Here is a 22,162-nt window from a genome sequence, read left to right as displayed (position 1 = left end):
GAAATAAGGCAGGTGTCTAAAAATATCTTAACTACCTACATAGCTGCCAAGAAGTAAAATATTAATAAGGAGAGCATAAATGCATACAACTAAAATCAAACAATGCAAAGCAAACAACCATGCCAAGATGAAGTGCCAGGATGGAAAAGACTGAATTAATTTCAAATTAACCACATTAATTTATGGGTATAGTGAATTCCAGGTCTCCTACACTCTTCCACTCTGCAAGACTGGCTTATCCAGAGGGCTTGGCCAAAGCTGTCATCTTAAAACCAGCAAGTCCAGTAGTTAAGAGTGGGTTTGTGACTTTCTTGGCCAAAATCACCACTGGGCCTAAAAAACTCTCCCTAAATGCCATCAAATTTTGATGAAGCTTTGTGAGGGAATAGTGTTCTCCACATGCACTATCTAATTCACACTTCCCTGGTGGTAACTACAGCACGAATTTTAATTAAATTGCATCTAAATGTTGGTGGATATTCAGGGATTTACACTCTGGTTAGGGTCTTAAACAATATCAACAGCTAAATAACTATTCTCTGAGAAACAGAAAACAAAGGCTTTCAAAGGAAAATTTAGAAAAAATTGTTTGGGCCATTTTCAACCAAAGTATATTACTTTCATTTTGGGGAAAGGAAAGCTCTTTTCTTCAATTTGTTGGGATTTGGTTTTAAAATTATGTGGTGTTCACTGCCTCTAGGGGACCATGTGTCTGACCCTCTTCTCCCAAGTGCACCATGCACCAGAGTGGCATTTGTTGCTGCTGTTTTAATTTAGCGCATTCTGGATGTCAAATATTTAAAATTAGGTTGAACTGATCCAAAATAAAAATATTTCACTTTCATTTTTCCCATGGACACTTTAATTTTATAAAAAGGTTCACTTGGAGAAACCCTAGAGAGAAGCACAAGCCAATTCCAAAAGCACCAGCCAGAACTGATGCAGAAATGTCATCTGCTCTTTCATCCTTGTGCATTTCTCATTTCAACAATCTTAATTTACTTTCCACAGATGATGTTTTAAGTGAAAATTAATACTAGTGCTTTATGATTAAAGCGATTAGCCACCTTACACTTTCTCAGTGTGCAACTGATTAAGTGCATTGATTATAGAGAAAAATAAACCCTGCAGACAATGAGTGGTTGTTAGCTTGCAAAGTGAGTATCTTTGGCACCATCTCACATTCACTGCACACCAGGCATGCATTTAACTTGAAAATTATCCCTTTCAGGTGGTTTTAATATAGAATAAAGCTGGAAACATTTTGCAGTTTACATTGATCTGAAAATAATCTCAGGCAAACGCAACTACAACATGTGAGTACCTTTTGATTCCAAAGGAAGAGTGTTTTGAGGCTATTTTATAGCCAGTATAAATCAGTGCATCCCCCTGGAGACACCAACATCAGTGGAGTGGTGCCAACTCCAGCTGCATGGATGGCACTAAGCACCAAGCCCCAGGTCTTGCCAAGCATGCAGGGTCCAGATCTCTCAAAATGGGTTTTAGCAAAGCCATTCCCATAACAACTTCCAGTGGGAGAAATCCAGTTTTCAGCTGTAAACACAGCTCTGTGACCCAACTCATTTCTCCTTAAGGCTATTCCTTCCTCACAAGTCACAGCCTCCTTTGCAGGAAAAGCTTCTTTCTGTGCCCTCTGGCCATATGAAATAATCCAGAGGAGAAGCAGCCTTTAAAGTCTTTTTGCTGTTCCATCTTTTTAATTGCATTGAAAGACTTTACAATTAGAGAAAATTTTTACCTCTCATTAAATAGGAAGACCCTGACAACCTCCTTTAGAAAGGCTTCCCTCCCCCATTGGCAGTGCTCATGTAAAGCAGCAATAAGATACAGAACACAGGAACTGTACAGTCATCTTATTTAGACTTTAATACACAAGCACCAGTGACATGAACCTGTAATAACAGTTAGTGTTGGGAGCAGGGAAGGACTGTTTGTAGGAGCCCATTATGTTTGCCAAGATTTGAAGCATTTTCTGTTCGTGACTAATTCAGGACACCCCTCCAGGTACACTGAGAACCTTACATGCCTGGCTGATATGATCAGAGAAGGCATCATCTCTTTTTTAGCCTTTAATTATGTTCTGAGAAAAAAAAAAAAAAAAGCAAGCCAAACCAGATTGCACAGAACACAGAAATGAGCCCAGAGGCTGATGCTGCACAGAATAACAGAAAAAATAGCCATGTCTGAAAGAGAGAATTTCATTCTTTACCCAATAACTTCTAATTTTTGCCAATGAAACTTTACTGTCATGCATGTCCTGAGTAACCATACTCTCTAAATGCTAAAATCAGCCCCTGAGCTGCCAGAAGCCACCTGAGCAGCATAAACAGCCCAACAGAAGGCCACCAGTTTTGACTGCTAAGGCATCAGTCAGCCTCACATTTAAACACTTGATCCATCTTTCCATTCTGGCAAAAGAGAGGCTTCATTCTGTCTCAGCAATTTCTTGAAGCAGAATGTGGCAGAAATTTCAACAGCCTTCATCCATCAGTGTTCTAACTGAATTTTCAGTGCTAGCAGAAGGATGTATGGTGGATTTATCCCAGGGTCTGGTTGGTAATTTTTAGGTTTTATGTTAGTGTTTATTTTAGAAAACCTATTAGCAAGAACCAAATTACAAAGCAACACCAAAAAACCCAAAAGATGCCAACCAAGCCCAAATCTAATTAGTGATGTGCTGAAACGAGTTTATTCTGTTCTTTATTTTTTGATAACAAATGCTTTTTTTTAACATTACAATTAAAAACAGAAGCTAGCAATGATGGACATTGCACACAGAGTTTGCCCATAAAATAGCTTTAATGTATCAGAAGCAAAGGTTTATTGAAATGAAGTGTCTAGTGCATGTGCTCAATAACCCTTTGAAATGCAGTGTAACTGTCTCAGGGTCTTTTGAAAACCATGCCATGGGAATCAGATCTCATAAAGCTGCCTGAAATCATTCCCTGACACTAGGTATGAACCTGACTTTACTATGGTTTGTGTTTATGATCCCTGAGGATTCCCTGGGTTCACATTAAGTACAGAGACACTGGGAGCTTTTCAATGCCTTCAGAATGTTTCCAACAAATTCTGCTCCTGGAAGGGTAACATTTTTCTCCCCACCAGCTATATGTGGACTCTATTGGATTCAGGAAAAAGGTCAGCTGTGATTTCGGGGTAGGGGGGTGGTGGGTCACCAAGACCAAAGCACTGTGGGTCAATAAATGTCAGTGGGGCTTTGTCAGCTGTACAGAATCCCATAACTAGGCCCCAGAGATTTTTAGTGGTGATACTGATGGTTTGTACTGGTAAATCACTGTGATCAGGCTCATGGCTGCCAGAACAGTTTGCTGGTCCTTTTTGTGGTGTGCAGGGAGGCCAAACCATACTCAGAAATTCACGGTAATGAAGGAAAATCAGACTTTCAAAAGTGAGAAGATCCTTCCTGCTGTTGCTACGCTTTGCTGCGCATATTGCAGTGTGAAATTTATTGCCTGTACTATTTCTTATTCCTTTTGTGGCTGTAAAGATTATTCAATGATGTTTTTGTTCCTTTAGCAAACAATGGCAAATGCAGCTCAGAACAGAAGTGGAACATTTCCCTGCTTCACTGCTTACGTGATAAGATAATTATTCCAAAAATATGCTCCCACTCTCAGCAAGGCGGGGAGAGCTGTTATGGTATTGGCTGGAGACAAGTTATTAAAAGTTATGAGAGAGACTGCTTTGTGTTTGGAGAGGCTGACAAAGTGGAAAGAGAAGACAGGTGCTGTTCACACCTGAATGAGAAATGGTAGATGACAGAAAATTTTGACTAACCCTGAGGTAAATCCAAGAAGTCTTCCCTCCTTCCATACATAGGGCCTTTTCTGTGTTTTCTGGTTGAGTGACAGCTGCACCACAAGGACTCACTCGTAGTACAGAGAAAAGAGAGAGGAGGTTTGGGGAAGGCCAGCAATGAAGCACTGCTCAGGTTGATGCTTGTTTGCACATGTTACATCTGTGTAATTCTAGAGAGCTCAAAATCTTTCAAACTGCTATTTTTTACTAAGAATTGCCGCTTGATTCTCATTCTGTAGGTATGAATACTCTGTGAAAATGTTACCTACTCACATAGTCACCCGAGCTTTTATACAGTGTTTGTCTTGCTCTCTCCCTAAGTTTTTTGAAACAAACTTTCAGCTTCAGGCAGAGTTCAGACGCTGAAACCAGGAATATTTTACTCCTGGCCTGAGTCTCTTGGCAGGATGCTGATTTTTCTGACTACTGCTAATCAGGGACAAACCCACTTATAGGAGATGATCAGTTCCCCACTGCTCTAAGTGGGATAATGCTGCTACACTGACCTTCACCAGCAGTCAGTGGCCAAGGATAAAACACCACAATAAAAAACTGATATCAGAGACAGCTCAGCTTATGTTTCTGTTTGTAGCAAAAAATCTCCAATTGCTTGGATTTTTCTTTAAAATAGTTTGCTGTGTCCATCCCCAACATCTTTTTTCCCCTTTTCATTAGACATATCTCAGATGCAGCCCCTGTAACCTGGCTTTTCTTTTTCACTCAGATGCTGTATCTTGGAGAAGTCAGTCCTGAAAATTGCTGGGTTTATATGTACATTATGATTTGAAAGCCAACCATGGTGTACATTAGGCCCCAGCTTTTTTAATTATCAGTTCATAATGAAGGGCTCTCTTTGCAGTGAAAAAAATAATTTCCTGAAGGTTTCCAAGGTTCCCTGCAGGGTTTCCAAGGCTTGGAAGAAAATATAGATCATTTGACAATGAGTCTCTCTGCATTCACAGTGTAGAATGGAAAATTCCAGCTTTGACTTAACCCCCTGATCCCAGAAAAGCAAGTAGCTATACTGCAGCAAGCCGGGAGGCAATGCTGGCAGAGCAGTCCTCCCACACCGTGAGCAGGCACATGTCTTTCCATGTATATAAAGAGCATTAAAACCAGAAATGGCTGATTCAAACAGTAAATCCTAAAAAACTACAAAGAAAAATATGGATGGAAGTGCACTCCATGTGATAAGTCAAAGTTCAGCTGACTTAAGAGAAAATACAAAGTTTTCTTCTTTAGAAAGATCTTTCTCTTCCCTGACCCTGTGTATCATCCAAGTGCTAACCTCCATTAAACTACTCAAGCAAGAAAATCAGAAAGTCAAAATCATAAAAGCCAAGTTAAACTGAGGAACCAATGCTGAAGTTTTACACTTGAAAATGCTCAGCTGCCAAACCTACCACCTTTGAGAGACTTTCTAATTGTTCCCTATTTTCCAAGCAAGATGTACAGACACTGCCAGGGTATGCAGGCCTTATTACAATTGAGAAGCTTTGTATTTCCTAAAAATAAACAACAGAACTTCAGAGAAAGCTTCCCCAAAGTGCAGATTGAATGAAGCACCAAGAATGTGGTACAGGAGTTGTACAAAGATGACTCTAATTGCTATGCCAGCCTGAAGGGGGTTAATAACTCACTCCTTGAGAGACTCGTTTCCTTGCATTTTTACATCTAAACTGATTTTTTCTTCAGCAGAATTTAAGTCTTCATCTTTAGTTCATGCCTAAATTACTACCTGCTGGGAAAAAGGCCCCCATGGCCTCTGAGACAGCAGATACTGCCAGAGCAGGAGCTCCTGGGACTCAAGGAGGCCCGTGCTGCCTTGCAGGGAGGCAAAGCACAGGTGAAGCAAGCCCTGCACTCACTCTGCTGTGGTTGGGCAAGGGAGGTGCTGGCAGGTTTTAGCAGCAAGAGAAGGAATCAACCTTGAACTTAACCAGCCACCTCTCAGACACAGCCCTGGGACAGCCTAGGACCACAGAGCTCACGTGGTAAGTCCTATTTTTGAATTTCAGTATTAAAGCTTGGAGGTCTTCTCTCCTTGAAGGTCTTTTGGATAAAATTTCTGCTGCTCCTTTAATGACTGTCTCACCAACCAACCAACCAACCATTTGCTTCTGCATTTCGTATTAGCCAGCTGATCTTCTCTTTCCCCTCCACAGCCTGATCACTGCTACACTACAGAACATCTCCTTGCTTGGACAAAGCCCCTCATGCACAAATCTTTTCAGATCTTCGTTTCAAAGTCAGTCTCCTCACAAGTCTTCCATGACTGTCATTAAAGGTTTGATGACCCCATGTCCAGACAGCTTTTCTTTCCAATTTTCATCCCAATATCTCTTAACTCTCAGATTTCTCTCCAGCTCCATTATTTCAGGATTTCTACCATCATGTCTGTGCATCATGTCCTTCTCTGTATTATTTTCCATTAATTTCCACAATTCCACTATTGCCACTCTAAAAACAATATATTTCTGCTAAACCTGACAAATATTTATCCATCAAACAGAAAATATTTTAGAATTAAAAGAGAAAACAGTGTATTACAGCAGAACCTAGTTTTGGTGTCTGAGCATGATCCTAGATTCAGTGTTAACAACAGAACTGTTATATCAGGTATATTGTGCAGACTTTTTGCTTGTCTATTTGAAACATTAATTTTAGAAACAGAATATTCCCACATACTTTGTCCACACTTGCTGCTGGAAAGTGAATGTAGAGCATGTGCTCTCCCCACATCACATGCTTGAACATACACAGACCACAATTCCTGCAAAGAAAAAGGCTGCCTTTTACGAATTTCTTAATTTCTATCAATTTATGGCAACATCCTTCTGAGTTATTTCACTAGGGAGAGAATTCTACAGTCAGGACACAGGGTTTAATTAGCTGCTATTAAATCAATTGGTAAGGAGTGAAACTGGCTAATCTGCATTCTGTGGTCAGCTGTTTCCCAAATTCCTTCTCCAAAGCCTTCTATATCCACTTATTTTATACCAAATGTGCTTTGCTACTTGCAACACAAATAGGTTTTAGCCTGTGTGTTATGTTCCAAACTGCAGATATGTAAAAATAACTGTCCTCCTCATTTTGGAGCTGTTTGATCCAAGCGGCTGGCATTTTTTTCCAGAATCTCCAGCTCTCCTTGTTCCTCTTTTCATTTAATTGCTATTGCAAACTAAACCACATTGCTCAGCTGAAGCAGCCCAGGCTTCCCTCAGGAAAGGGCCTAAAGGCTCCTAGAGGTAGGAGTGCTAGTGGAGGGTTGGAGGGAGACAAAGAGTTAAGAAATGCAAAAACACTCTAATCCAAAGGTCTGAATCCTGAGGTAGACTTGAGGAACAATTACTTTGCAAAGCATGTGCTGAGAATACACAATCTGCCCTGCATATGCTTTGAAGCACTGGATCAAAACACCTGTTATAAAGGATTTAAATTGTTCCTGGAGGTTTGAAAGGCTAATACATGCCTTACCACAGCTCACAGCTCCGTGGCCCTCCAAGTGATAGGGGCATTCTGTATCTTAATAGCAGGGCTTAGAGCCAATTCACAGGTTACTCATTTCTGTCCTAAATCCAATATTGCAAGCTGCAACTTATTTTATGTGACACAGGACTGTCATTCCTCCACAAAGAGCCTTGTCACATTTCCATTCCTTGCACAGGCAGTCCCATTTTCAGTCTGCTTCTTTCAAGGGGAAATGCACCATCACTAAGATCAGGATTCCAGCTGTACTGCTGTTCTACTCCCCACTCAAAACTTTGCAGCAGAGGGTGTATAATAATAAGAAAAATTCCACATCTTACAGAAAAGGTCAGCATGAACTTACGTAGTTTGATGCAAGATCTGGATGCAGATAATCAATTCCTGCAGTAAGACAATGACAGAACAGAAAACAAAGGTTAAGAGTTTCAAAGAAGATTTTCTAATGGTCACAGAACAAGATTCCTTCACAACCAGAGGAAAATAATCATGGCAGGTAATGTAATTGATTGAAGTGAGATTCCAGTTTTTAAATGTGGACTTTTCAATCACTTATGTCAAAATTCAGATGCCATTTGAAAAAGTGAACTGAACGACAAAGTTTACTATTTTGTAGACTAGATCATATTTATTTATAAGTATTAGTTTAAATCATATTTTATCTTTGTTTTTTTGACAAAATATGAGTTTTGTCATCTCAAAGCATAACAAAACTAGTAAGATTGGTAAGCACTGGATCAGTACAGGACAGAAAGCCAAGTATTTTTAACCACTGCAAACTAAGGAGAAAATTACCTAGAGTAGACTTGGGGTGATCACTAAGGCAAACATTTCAGATTATATGCATGAAAGAGAACTTTTAATATTGGATTAAACCATTTTAGCAAGTATCTGTGTATAGGCTCCACATTTTGGTGGCATGCTAAAGATTCTAACAGAGCACTGGTGTGTAATATATTCTATTGCATGGCATCTTTCTACAGGTGGCAAATGTACAAATCCCAGTGGGTGGTGTAACAGAGGTAGCAGATCTACACTCAGGTTGGATAAGATGACCTATTACCTAGCCAGTTAAAACATACAAAGTAATGGCCACCGATCTCATGCTACATTTTCATCATCACAACTTGTTTTTCCAACCACCTCCCCATTACATGCTCTGTTTTATTTGCAAGGAGAATGCCATATTATCATAGTTATTCTGATGGAAAGATTACTTCTCATTTTGTAGGGACCTTAGCACTAGATTTGCATTAGGAGACTCGTGTTACTGATCCAAATGGTAGATGGACAATAAAAATCTCTATGAAGAATCCTGTTATTCAGGCTGTGTTCTTTAGAGTTACTAGAAACAAATTCTAGGGCAAATTCCTCCCTTCTCTAAAAGCTGTATCTGATGGACCATCAGTTTTATCGACGCAAAGCGGTTTGCCATCGTTCCCATCACAGTCATGCCTTGCTAATCTGAAAGCCAAGTCCTGCCTCTGTGAGATCAGTGAAATTGTGACACAAGAGACCATCTCAAGATGAGACTGATCTTTCATCAATACACAAATCAGGTTTCTCAAGGCCTCATCCAACCTGGCCCTGAATGCTGGCCACAACCTCCCTTGGCAACCTGTTACAGCATCTCACCACCCTGATAGCAAAGAATTTCTTCCTAATATCCACATGTCTGAGTTTCCTTTCTTACTTCCACAAAAACCTTGCCAAAGGAATAAGCAGGTGAGGAACAGAAAGAAGTGAAGACAGATCCTGGTTGACCCTAGAAAACATATGTGGATACAGATGTTTTATTTATTTTTAATATTATTCAGCTCCATTAAAGGAAAATATTGAAATTTTTTTCAAAAAGAGTAGTGAGAGAGTGCATGGAATTCCTGTACTTCAGCAAGACCCCCTAAGTAGAAGAGCTGTAACTTCAGCTGCACCTTCTATCTTCATGTTTCCTGAACTTAGTCTGAAACTAGCAACATATCTAATATGCAGATCTTCATTGACATTCAGCATGAAAGTGTTTAATTATTTCAGCTATCATGGGTGACTTTGAAAATAATGTAATCAAAAAACCATTTTTTAAAATATTTTTTGCACAGCAACTTCATCTTCCAGTCAGTACCTACAGAAGTAAAGGGGAGTTTTTCCTTAGGTTTGATGGCCATTACAGTGTGCCCTGGAATATATCTAAGTGATAATTGCAAACTACTTCTAATGTTTGGATACCCATTCTTCAGTATATTTTTGTATATTTGTATCTGAATATCTTTGTATATTTTCCCTGAAGATCTCAAAGTATTTATGGAGGCTGGTAGTCTCCCCAATACAAGCAATCAACTATTTCTTAATCTTTATTTTTAACTTCAATTACATGAAAAAAGGTCTACTTAAAAGTATTAAATTAGCACTCAGTCTTCACTTACCATCATCCATAATTCCTATGGTTACTCCCTTCCCTGTGTATCCCAGCTCCCATGCTTCAGCTACATTAAGGTCAAGTCCAGGAGTCCCATCTGCTTGACCAGTGTTAATCTAATACATCAGGTAAAAAAAAAAAAAAAAGCTTTTTTTACTTGACTGATATATTTCCACAGCCACTGTTTTTTTTCCCTTTATGTCTCTGCATGCATCTTTGGTACAGAAATATATTCCATTTGTTTTCAGAGTACACATCTGTCCATAATCATATCTACTGCAATAATGCAGCTGTAAAAAAAAAAACAAAAAAACCCAACCAAACAAAAAAAACCAAACCTGTAAAAAACTCAACACTGGAAAAATTAAATTCTTTTAAGTTTATAGGATTTGGTTAAACACTGAATCTTTTGGACCCCAAAAAAGGACTTTTCTACTTAACAAGTCGACCAGTGGATCAAACCTGCAAAAAGAGCAACTGATTTTACAAAGGACTTTTTTATGAGCAAGAAATGATTTCTTCTTGAAAGCAGAGGTCTACTGTACAGCTTCCTATATTTTTGCTACTTTTGTCACTGCAACATTTTGATTAACTACCAGAAAATAAGTGAATTAATTATCTTTTTAGTTTGGCTCATCAAGGATAAAATCCCATCCGTGCTAATTTGCCCCCAATTCATTACAAGAAAAACCCCCGTAGCCATACTGGATGGATTCATGGAACTTAAGAAATGGATTAAAAGGAAGAAACATTACTCTTAAGCAAAAATACTCTTCTTACATTAACAAGGCACTACTGCATTTACTAAGTATTTCATCATAAATATGTTACAACAAAAAAACTGACCAGAATTACTTTATCAACTTTTTAAATAAAAAAATCATTTCACTTCAAAACTTCTTTCATGACTAAAGACTTCTCCCTATAAAAATACAACACAGAAAAACTGAAACCACTTAGCAAAATATGAATCTCCTTTGACATTAGCTTAAGCTCATTCAAATTCATCAGTTTTCAGCTGTTCTGTTTTTGACAAAAGAAATTATACTCAAATTTCCATAACAAAAGAAAAGCTTTAAATTTGCTAGCAAATACATTATAATCTTTTTTAATAATTCCATAACAATATTTTACCTGGCAACATCTCAAAGACATGATTCATTTGCAGTTCTAGAGGTCACATCAGCACACCAGCAATGCCCACAGGACATCAATACAGCTCTCTTTCAAGCCTTCTAAGGCTCCTTCCATTGACTGAAATTAAATTTATCTCTTGAAATGTGCTGGATCTTCCCAATATAAAAGGGGTACAATTAAAACCAACACAACAGAGCCTTGGATCCATTCCCAAGTCTTGCTTTTGGAAAGAACTGTTGGAAAACACTACAACAGAATGGCTTGAATGACAATTATTTAGTTATGATAACTGTGATTTTCTCTCAGAACTTACCAGGTACCACTGCTTTGTAAATAAAGGATCATTCATGTTGATGTCAATGTCATTGATGTCTCTATATCCTCGCTTCCTCCTGATGAAGCCCTCCTGTTGCACAGCTTTCCTCACCTGGAAGGGTTAATTTTTATATCTTTAGCTCAGCATCCTTGACACACATAAAAAAAGCATTTTTTAGACTTGTTTTAAGGAGAGATAAGGGTTATAAACACACACTAGTTGTGTTTGTGTCATTCATTTGCAACTTCTAAACTAGGGACTGATTCCAGTCAGAATTTACAAAGAGGCAGAAAGCTCCAGGACTACTGCAACAGCTGTGAGGGGAAGAGACTCCCCCAGAGTGTCCTCTCTGGAGAAAAACTCAGCTTGAACATGTTTTAGACATCAAACAATCAGCATAAGAGTGAGCCCCTCTACAGGAATCATTATTGTCATGAGTCTTCTTGCCACAGTTTTTTGCTGCCACCAAAATAGAAGCTAAAATTATTTAACTAATTCCAAATATGTCACAGCTCCAAGCTGTAGACATTTGACAAAATGAGGAAGCAGGTCTCAACCACATTTCTACTTTTTCAGGTTTTTCTCCAGGGCATTACCAGATCATTAGAAAAGCTTTCCTGCCTGAGAGGGACCAATGTGATTATTTATGCCTCAACGTTGTACATGAGGCACGGGGTTCCTGTGGGGCTTGCAGCACTCACGCTCCATCTGCCGAGCTGACGCTGACAGAGCGCCCGGGGTTCTTGCAGTAACGCTGTCCCTGTTCTCTGTTCTTTCTCTGTCTCTCTTTTTTATCCCTTCTCTGCTCTCCTCTCTATCCCCCTTTGGTAGGAACACCTACCCTTCTTTATCAGTAAAACAGTTCTCAGGTATAATATCACTGTGTTTGAGCTTTGTTTTCGTCTGAGAAGTTCAACAACAGAATTCACAGAATGACTAGGCTGGAAGATCATCCAAGGTCATCGAGTCCAACTCATGCCCTAACACCTCAACTAGACCGTGGCACCTATTGCCACATCCAGTCTTTTCTAAGCACCTCCAGGGATGGTGACTCCACCACCTCCCCGGGCAGACCATTCCAATACTTTGTTATTTCTTCCATAAAAAGCTTTTTCCTAATATCCAACCTGTATTTCCCCTGGCACATCTTGAAATTGTATCTTATCGTTCTGTCAGTTGCTGCCTGGAGAAAGAGACCAACCCCACCTGGCTACAACCACCTTTCAAGGAGCTGTAGAGAGTGATGAGGTCAACCTTGAGTCTCCTTTTCTCCAGGCTAAACCACCCCAGCTCCCTCAACTTGTGTTCCAAGCTCAAGTGTCTCAACGTCCTTCAGATCTATCAAAAAAAATCCCCCCAACTCCCCTTTTTACAATGGGATGGGACACTGCCAAAGAAATATTCTGGGAGAAAAAAATCCAGTTCTGTGAGCCTTAATCATACTTCTGAGGCTCTCAAAAATGTCTTGGAGAGTGATCTACTTTCACAGATTATCCTTGCAATAAATAAGTGATAAATAACTATACTGGCAAGAAAAACTATATGGCAAAAAAACCACTAAACTGACCACACTGGCTGAAGATAGGATATGAAAATACAGGTTATAAACCACAAGTTGTCACAGTTTTTTAGAAATCCTTTCCTTTGTGCACTGCAAATCCACAAGACATTTAAGGAAGCACTATAGAATATGAGAAAAGTTAAACATGCAAATATGTTTGGAGGCAAGAACTTCAAATATCAGACTATAATCACCTTATTTGTACCCATGTAAAAGAGCATTCCTGAAGGAGACCACTCTGTGGCTCTAACTGGAACTGTAACATGTACTAACAAATTCACAGACCTTGCAAAAGGTGCTGTCAGCTTTGGCATACTCATTTTGTACTCTTCAGCCTAACACCTGGAAACAAGATAGCATGAAGAGTGCCAACATTTAATTGTAAAAAAAAAAAAAGGGGGGGAAAGAAGAAAAAATCTAGCCTTCTTGATCAAAGAGCAATGCTTAAAACCATTAAGAACATGTTTAGGTGCAGCAAGAAGGCTGTTAAGATGCCTAACATTTACTTAGGTGTGCTCTTGAAAAGAATCCATGGTTATTAAATAAATCTAATAACTCAGAGAACCACTTCTGCATGTGTGACTTTGGCATTTCAGATTAAAAATGCATACATATGAGTTACACTGCTGTGTCATAGCAACTTTATACATATGGTGTCAGTCAAAATCAACAGAGGAGAAATTCATCCAAAGGTTCAATCAGATCTTAAGACAGTTGAATCATTCTTGGAGGCGTCTTTCTGTCTCAGTTAATTAAAGCTTGAGCATAAAAGACAGTGCTCAGTGAGGTGTCTAAGACAGAGATGAAACTGGGATCTAATTGATGGGGGGTAAAAGCTGTTTTCCTCACAGCTATATTGTTTGATTAGAACCCCAAAAACCTTATACCAACTCACAATGAGCAGGATGGGGCACAGCATGGCCTGAAAAGGGAGTGTCAATGGTTTCTAACAATATACTTGTAGGAATTTTAACTCCTTAACTAAAGGCACCAAATGTTAAAATACTGAATTGGCGCTTTCATTTATATGTGTGTTCCCAATACTTGTGCAGGTTCATTAAAAGTGGAACTGACTGAAAGTAAAGAAAAAACTTAACATGAAATAAGCTGGTAAGAGGACAGTGACTAAGCAGGACCCATAGAAGGTGTACTTTGTGGCACCAGGTCGCTGTACATAGTACAGAAAGGTATAAGCAGAGTGTTTGACAGCTCTGAGATAAAGCTCAGTGATGCCATGGAGACAGAGCAATCACCTGTCACTCTGCCTCCCCCCTCCCCAGTCTCACCCCTGCCTCTCTGCTTGCCACTGCAAACCCCAAGCTGTCACCACAGAACATAATTAGGAACAGAAGACAAGCCTCATGCAGAGGGATGCCAGAGAAAAAGATTTCAGGTGTTTGTGCTCCCACATAAGCTTGCTGGCTCTGCAGGACCTGCCTGCATTAAGGTACTGAATTAGGATTAAGTACAAAAGGATTTCTACTAATTAAAAAGCAATGCTGGCTTGTCTTTTAAGACAACAGAGAGGAAGAGGGGAAGCAATTTTCAGAAATAGCACAGGCTGGTTTTCCTCCTCAGTATCATCTCATTTGTCTGATTTGTTCCATCTTCACAATACAACATAATGTATTTTTTGTACAACATTATAATTTCCTGGGACAAGGAAATACACCCCTCAAAGATGCATAATCTTAAATGAACTGAAACCACTCTGTGGGCTGTTTTCTGAATGTTTCACTTGGAGAAAGGGCATACAGGATGTCACCACCCACAGACAGAACAGTCTCAGAAACTCTGGCACCTCTTTTTCACCACTAAAACAAAGGGGGTTTCCTCATATTTGCAAATGACAGTAAGTCATACAATTGCAGCCAGAAAAGATCAGGCATTTCTGTCAGAAAAACACTCACAATTTTTGGAAAAGGTCTAGGCAGCTTTTTCCATGAGCTACAAATTGCCTCAGTCAGTTGCCTCGTAGCGTGATCTTAACCAGCACAAAGAAAGAACTTGCCTTTATCCTCACAAAGTTGTGTTTAGAAAGCAGTGAGCCCAAGAACAGGTAACATCCATCTACTCCAGAAAAAAAGCATCCCAAAGAACAAACTTGGAAAATGATAATGCAAATGCAGTGATCTGAGTGGAAAACTGCACACAGCTGGCTTAGCAAAATCCTTGTCTTCTTGCCAACTGAGTACCTACATTAGAAAAATGCTTTTTCTTTTTCTTTTTCCAAGAAGGAAATTTCTGCTTTCATATCTAGTCTAGATCAGGAGAGGGACTGCATCTGATTCTGCTATTTCATGGTTTTCTTCTGAAAGAAGAGTAGGCCTCCCCCAGACACCAGTAATACAAAGGCATTAAGTACCACATCAAGGTTTCAAAAACACTTGCAGGAGAGAACCTGCATGTCCAACAGTAGAAAAGTACTGGAAAACATTCTCATCTTGTAACATCCAAAATCCCATCTGCTTGTGTGACATTCAGACCTGGAACCCAGCCCTCAATCCCATGCAAAATGCAACCTCACACCAGCTATTAAATCTTTGTTTCTCCAACTGAAGCAGAAAAAGCAGCATTCATAGGACTCAGGCTTTTGATACAAGTCACTAAATGATTCAAGCCTGTGAAGTATGATATTTATCAGAACCTAGTGAAACAATAAGATTTTCTTACAGAAATAGCATGAATTTTAACATCTCAAAATTAGGCTTATTTATCTACAGTAACAGCCTTTTGTTTATTTCATTCTTAAATAATTTATTCCTTTTTCTTTAGGATACAAGTTTAAGTACAGATCAGAACCTGAGCATCTACTTTTATTAGCATAGGACTAAATGATGAAAAAGTTACTAGCTGTGCTGCAAGCAGAATGAAGGTCATGTATCAAAGGTAGCCCACAGATGGCTTTCTTCACAATGAAAAAAGGGTTTCAAGTATTGATTTTTACTATACTTGTGCTTATGCAAGGTGCATACAGTAATTTGGATGATAATAAAACAGCAGGAAACTGGATGCAAAACCAATTAACAAAATAATCAATTGACTGCAGTACTGCTCTGGAAGGGCCAGGAATTGCAGCACTCTACTGTGCTCTCTGCTCCCAGGAATGCCAAGACAATCAAGTTCCCCATTTTAAAGGAACAGGGTTAATTGCACTGATGAGATCCTGCAGTTAAATGACTCTGTTATATTGAACATAAATGACAGATTTACTAAATTATACCAGTGGGTGTACAAAAGTGGAACAGTACCCACAACTTGAACCTCAAATACCAAGAACTTCAAAGCAGGAGAATTTGAATCAAATTCCAGAGGAAGAAGGCAGTCCCAACTGATGATATTAAATAGGCAAGTTGGAGGATTTGGGGGGGAAAAACAGCCAAACAGTAAACACATAGCAGTGAGCTGATCGATCAGGGGAAGTAATGGTTCTTTTTTCTCTAAAGCCCCAGGATCAATACAGGTCTGCTCCTGAAGGTGAAGTGAAAGTGGAAACTGATAGCCTGTATTATCAAGAGGTCAGACTGGTGGTTGGACTCAGGCCCTATAAATTGTACTAAAGATTAACATCCCTTGAAGGTGGTTTGGAACAGGGTGTCCAGATGCACAAAGGCATCACCAAATAAACCACCTTCTGACAGTGGAAAGCTGTACTGACTGTTGGCAGCATTAAGTTCTGATATCCAAAGAAACATGGTGGCAACAAAAGAGAGGGAGAAAAAGTTCATTTGAGCTAGTGATCTGCATACCCAACCTGTTGGAAAACATACCAGTTTAAAAACTTTTATGTCAAGTGGTTTTGTCTTGCCTTTGCCTGGGGAAAAAGAATTTTAAGTTTCCTTCCACTGTTGCTCTAGGTGAGGTCTGATGAACTTGATATCTTAACAGACTACTATTAGCCTGAAAGATAAAGAGCCATCAGTGGCCATCTATGAACATCTACCCCAGACTGCCTCTGGCAGAGCCAGAGACATCTCCTCTGGAAAAGACTGATAAGAAAATTAAAGAATGAGAACTAATCAACATCAAAAGTGAGGGAATACAGATCCAATAGGAGACCAAATACTAAGAACTGTGCAACTTGAGACCAATGAACACTGACCCAATTAGTTTCTATGAGTTTTGACTGTACAAAAGATCTGAAAAATCTAGTAAATGCCATGTACCATGGAATGATTCTCTCTGCACACCTGGGCTATGTGTGGATGAGATGATTTCTGTGGTACATCCTGGCCGGATAAATAATATAGTGCCTTGACTCTCCTAACATTAAAAATGACGTTGGAGGGGTTTGGTTTTTCATGCAGTTTCGGCAACAAACCCTTTGGAAAGTTATGAGAAGGGGACAACATGTACATACAGGAGCTTTTAGGGGTATTGTCCATAAATGACATCCCTCTGCTGCTAAAGCCAATACAGAGTTAGTGAGTGTATATTTTCCACCTCCGATTTCTAAGTTTACTTACACAAAGACATTTAATTTCACTATCCACTCCATCTGCATATCATGAGACACCTCTCATATATGAGAGAAAGACAATGTCAGAGACAACCACCCACCTCAGGTTCTACATTTTTGTAAAAGCCACAAAGTAACCGAGTTTTGTGTGACTCTCCACAAAATTAAATGAGTAACATTGAAGCTCCTCAATGCAAAGCTCCTCCTAGCAAAATGGAAGTACAGATCTACTTGAACTGCAACAAGATGAACCAAGCAAAACTGAATCACTTTTAAATGGCGATGGGGACAGCCCATTTCTGTACGTGAAGCGATAAGCAGAGGTGGAGAAGTGGCTAAACGCCAGTCAGACAGCGTATTGGGTTTGGATGGCCTGGTGTTGGTAGCGTGGGAGTTGCAGGAGTGGCTTCTCTGAGAAGCTGCTAGAAGCTTCCACCATGTCTGGCAGTAAAAAGGCCTGGCAGCTCCAAAGATACACTTGCCACTGGCAAACCTGGGACAATTACAAATGGTGGGAACACTTCTGTGATAACACATTTAAGAAGAAAGGAAAAAACCAAAAAGTTATGCACCCCATGGAAGAGTGACCCTGCTGCAGCGGTTTTGGGAGGATGCTGCCCATGGGATGGACTCACACTGGAGGTTTGTGGAGAACTGTCTCCTGTGGTGGCCCCACAGTGGCACAGGGGAACAACTCCTCTCCCTGAGCAATGGAAGAAACCATGGATGATGAACTGACCATAACACCATTCCCTCTCTCCCTGTGCCACTGGACTAGGAGCTAGGAAGGAGGGAGGGGTTTCTAAGGGTTCATTTTTCATAATCCTGCTCTGATTTTGCTAGTGTAATAAATTTAATTCATACCTCTAACTACAGCCTGTTTTGCCCATGATGTTTGATGAGTGATCTCCCCCAGTTCTTATCTCAACACATGAACCCTCCATTATGTTTTTCTCTCCCCTGTCCAGCTCAGGAGAGGAGTGAGAGAAAGGCTTTGTCAGGTGCCTGGCAGCTGACCAGGGTCAACCCATTACAGAAAATTGATGTTTTTTGTTGTGACAGAGTCAGATCCATCTGCCTGATTTCAAACTTTCTGAGCCTGTTTTGTGGCCCAGAAAGCACAAACAGGGATATCAGGGGGGCTTGTGTCATTGACCATCCAGTTCTTACTAATAAAATCAGAACTGCACCTCTCAAGCAAACTAATGACTTTCAAAGGCTCTCATGGATCTCTCCATACCTAGCAACAAGTCCCTGTTGCTAAACGTAGGTGTTTCTGGAGGATTATTCATAACAACTTCTCCAAGTGTCTCTTCTAGTTGTATCCATTAATCCCCAGGGAGTGTTTTGTATAGGGACTTACCCTATAGCAAAAATATAGCAGCTGTTACAGCATAAATCCTGTGTTAGAGCACAAATCCTTAGAAACTTGGAAGTTTATCAACACAACTTTCCCCACTACTTCTAAGCAAAGGACAGATGAAGAATTTACTTTTTTTTTTTTCAATTTCAAAGATTTCATTAAAGGAAAAATGCACCTCTTTCCATAAAATACTCGTATCACTCTTGGTTTATGTATTTTTAAATGGTTATTTTCACCATGGCAAGCACAGACAGCATGAGAATAGCTTTGATTTCTAGGAAAAGTAACATTCCCTGTAAAATAGATCTTTTTCCTTGTCCATGTTCAGCCATCCCTCTACCTTGCTTTTACTTTTTTTGTTTTGTTACTAGTTGAAACAATGTCACTGGATATCAAGGACCTGCTGGGTTTTTTTTTTTATTATTACCCTTGGATGTTCTGGAAGAGTTCTAGTTTTACCCTTTCTGTAACCAGCCCCATTTGCCTGAACAAACAAGTCTAAGCTTACACAGATCATCATCAGATAGTAAAATCTCTGGACACTCATGCTGTCCTCAGTGATCCCTCCTGGCACACCTCATTTTTACTTGACTTTTTACTTTTGTTTTGCTTGTGTTCCTTGAACTTTTTCTCCATCCCTCTAAATGTGACACATTGCAATGTGTCACACTTGTGGGTGAACAAAACAGGAACCAAACACTGTACAAAAAACTCTAACAAAAGACTTACTGATTGCATTCCACATTAAAACTTGGCATAGCTGGGACTGCTTATTAACTTCTCTGCAAAAATCACAGAAAATCATAACACTAGAGGTACAGCCATTTAGGAAACCACCCCAGTAGTTCATCATCAATCAGACAACAGTAAAATATGAAGCTGAGCAGCCTGAGTTCAAAGGTTTCACACAGGAAAATAACCTTTCTTGATGAAAACAAAACTTAAAGGACTCCAGTTTCAATCAAGTTAATATGTTTTTTTTTTAAAAAAATACACAAAAATTACCTTCCTTCTGCTTTTTTTATGACCTTTTGTTTTCCTGATATTAGTTCAGTTCTTGGTAAATAAGGAGCTTTTGAAAATAAAAGAAGGGGAAAGGAAATCAATATTTTTGTCCATTTAGCAGGCCTCTCACAGTTCAGTGACATTCAGGAAGCAGAGAGTAAAGAGACAAGGAATCAATGTGTAAGAGGAGACTGCAGATCATATTCAACCTACTCAGCTAAGCAATCAATATCTCCTCTAGCTTCTACTTTGAAATGCAAGTGAGCTGGTCAAGCTGCAATGTAAAATCAATGCTGAATATGGAAGGTTTACAATGGAAAATGCCAATTTGGTAAAACAGAAATTTTCATAGGATCATGCCCTCTTTGACAAGATTTTTTTTTTTTTTTTGCCCCAGGATAGAATTTATTAAGGGGAAACTCTTAGACAGAGGAAAAAGCCCTGCACATCTTGATATTCTGTGCACTGCCTCAAGAACAAGCAAATCGGTTCATATATCTACTTTCTCTTCAGTTTGGCAGGAGAGGCATATCAGGATCTACACTATCACAGGTGCTGGCTATTCTCAGAAATCTGGTTCTGGGGTTTTTTTCCACTGCTTAGATGAGCATGGGAGCAAAAGCACTTCTGAAATCTTAAGAAGTTTCCCAAAGAATGAAAAACTGCTTCTTATTCTACATAACGCCAAAAAAGACAAAATAAATTTTATTTTCTTCAGTGCCTTATTGCAAGATAGCACAACAGTCACTTCAGTTACAAAATCAAAGATCTCTGTAAGAAAGAAATTCCCTGGAGCTGGGCTATAACTATACATTAGTCCTTCCAGTAGGCATGCAGAGACTGCAAACCACAGGGACACACTATCAGCAGCTTATGGGTAAATTTTGCACTTTGCTGTCTCACCAGTTACATGGGTCAAAGAAATCATCAGCCTTTCCAAATCAATCAGAATAATCACCTCTCAGTGTGGGTATAAACAGCACGCCTGGTGACAGAAAAGAAAATTGGGCCTTGTATATATAGGTCATTATCAATCCTACCTAGCTGCAAAATTAGGAAAACAGTGACTTGCAGAAAACTTTATCTTACATTCCTTTGCCAAAAAATGCAGATATGACTTTCTTAAAACATTATGCTTAGAAAAAAAACAAACCTGCATTCTCTTTCTTCTTCAACAGTAAAAGTCTTTTTGTGGAGTGATTTTTACTTATTACAAAGAACACCATCAATCTTTGAGGTGATAACCACAGTAGGTCTAAGTTACATGTACACCCTCTCTGTGGTATAAAAAGGGTTTTAGTTTAAATGGGAAACAGGCCCAGATCACATTTAAGATTGCAAACCTTTTGGCTGTATCTGTGCAATACAAAGAAGAGAGATGATCATATGATGCTGAATCTTCTAATTTAATTCTTCTTCTCTGTCATCAATACACTTGTAACTTTGGACCATTTCTTATACCCTTGGGCAGTCATCCAGCAATGGACTTCCCTCCTACTGCACAACTCACTGGTCCTATTAGGAGATATGTACTCCACAATCCACCTTTATATAACCTCCTTTTCAGGATTCCATTAGTACAGTAGCTGCATCCACACAAGCTATGAATATCTGATACATCCCAAGAGAACAGGAGTGCTCACAGGCTGAAGATTTCTCTAACTTTGTTGGTTTTAAGTTAATTTATTTCACAAAGCAAGTCTTCAGATATGTGGGGACTGTGAGAATACTACTTGGAGAAAAATCTGACTGATTTGGTTTGTATGGGAAGACTCAACTAAAAGGTAATGTTATTCTTGTTGAAATGTCCCTTTGACTCACCCTAACACAGAAGAGACTTATTGTAAATGTGTGAATACTTGTGCTAATGCCCAAACACATTTGGAGCCACAAAGCACCACTTATAGCAGCTTCACCTCTAACTTCATGCATTTCCTTTGTAAAGATGCACATTTGCTTTACAGACATTAAGTTTCAGTGTATTTCATATGGACAGATTAGAAGGGCTTTGCAATACACCCGTGGAGGTAAAGTTTAGGGAAACTGAGTCAGCTGGAAGAAATCTTAAAACCAAGTCTGCAGCATATGCTGAAAATACACCCCCTGGTCTCCAAAGTGATTCTGCGCTTAAAAGCCAGCTTCTGACCTTTGCTATAACTCATCATACTTCCACTTCATTCTCCACAGCCTCCTTCCCACTCAAATTTCATCTAAATAGCTCATCACTCACCTTGAACCATCTGCTTGGAAAGATGTAATCTGCATTTTCTCTCACAGTATTACTGGCACCACATGCCCTCATTTCCACATTGCAGGAAATCCACCCCAATGTCCCACTCACTGAAGAGCTGCCTGTTGCCCTGTCCTTTATGTCATTTACTTTGCTCTTCACCTGTACTCCACTTCTAAAGTGCTCCTGAGTCAAAAACCCAGACATTTTTATAGAGCTGAGCCCCAAACCAAATGACATCACTCTGTCATGGTAACCATGGCAGGACCTGTAGGAAACTTCCCTTGTGCTGTTGAGCTTAGAGTAAAAGTTTACTTCAGTTTCCTCTGCTCCTTCTGAGCAGTTGGGC

At 39.5% G+C, this 22,162-nt stretch overlaps 1 protein-coding gene across 1 annotated transcript in view; it reads right to left on the bottom strand.

Annotated features, from left to right (window-relative positions):
• Positions 1–22,162, bottom strand: part of PCSK2 (proprotein convertase subtilisin/kexin type 2) — a 99,527-nt gene that overhangs the window by 38,805 nt on the left and 38,560 nt on the right. The window contains exons 3-5 of the mRNA XM_015623003.3: positions 11,193–11,306; positions 9,750–9,858; positions 7,676–7,713 (exon numbers count right to left, since the gene is read on the bottom strand). Coding sequence (XP_015478489.1) covers positions 7,676–7,713; positions 9,750–9,858; positions 11,193–11,306 — 261 coding nt within the window. The remainder of the gene's footprint in view (positions 1–7,675; positions 7,714–9,749; positions 9,859–11,192; positions 11,307–22,162) is intronic.

The sequence above is a fragment of the Parus major genome, chromosome 3 (assembly GCF_001522545.3).
Source record: "Parus major isolate Abel chromosome 3, Parus_major1.1, whole genome shotgun sequence".
In the NCBI taxonomy this organism is placed as follows: domain Eukaryota; kingdom Metazoa; phylum Chordata; class Aves; order Passeriformes; family Paridae; genus Parus; species Parus major.
This window is presented reverse-complemented; position numbering and strand designations above follow the sequence as displayed.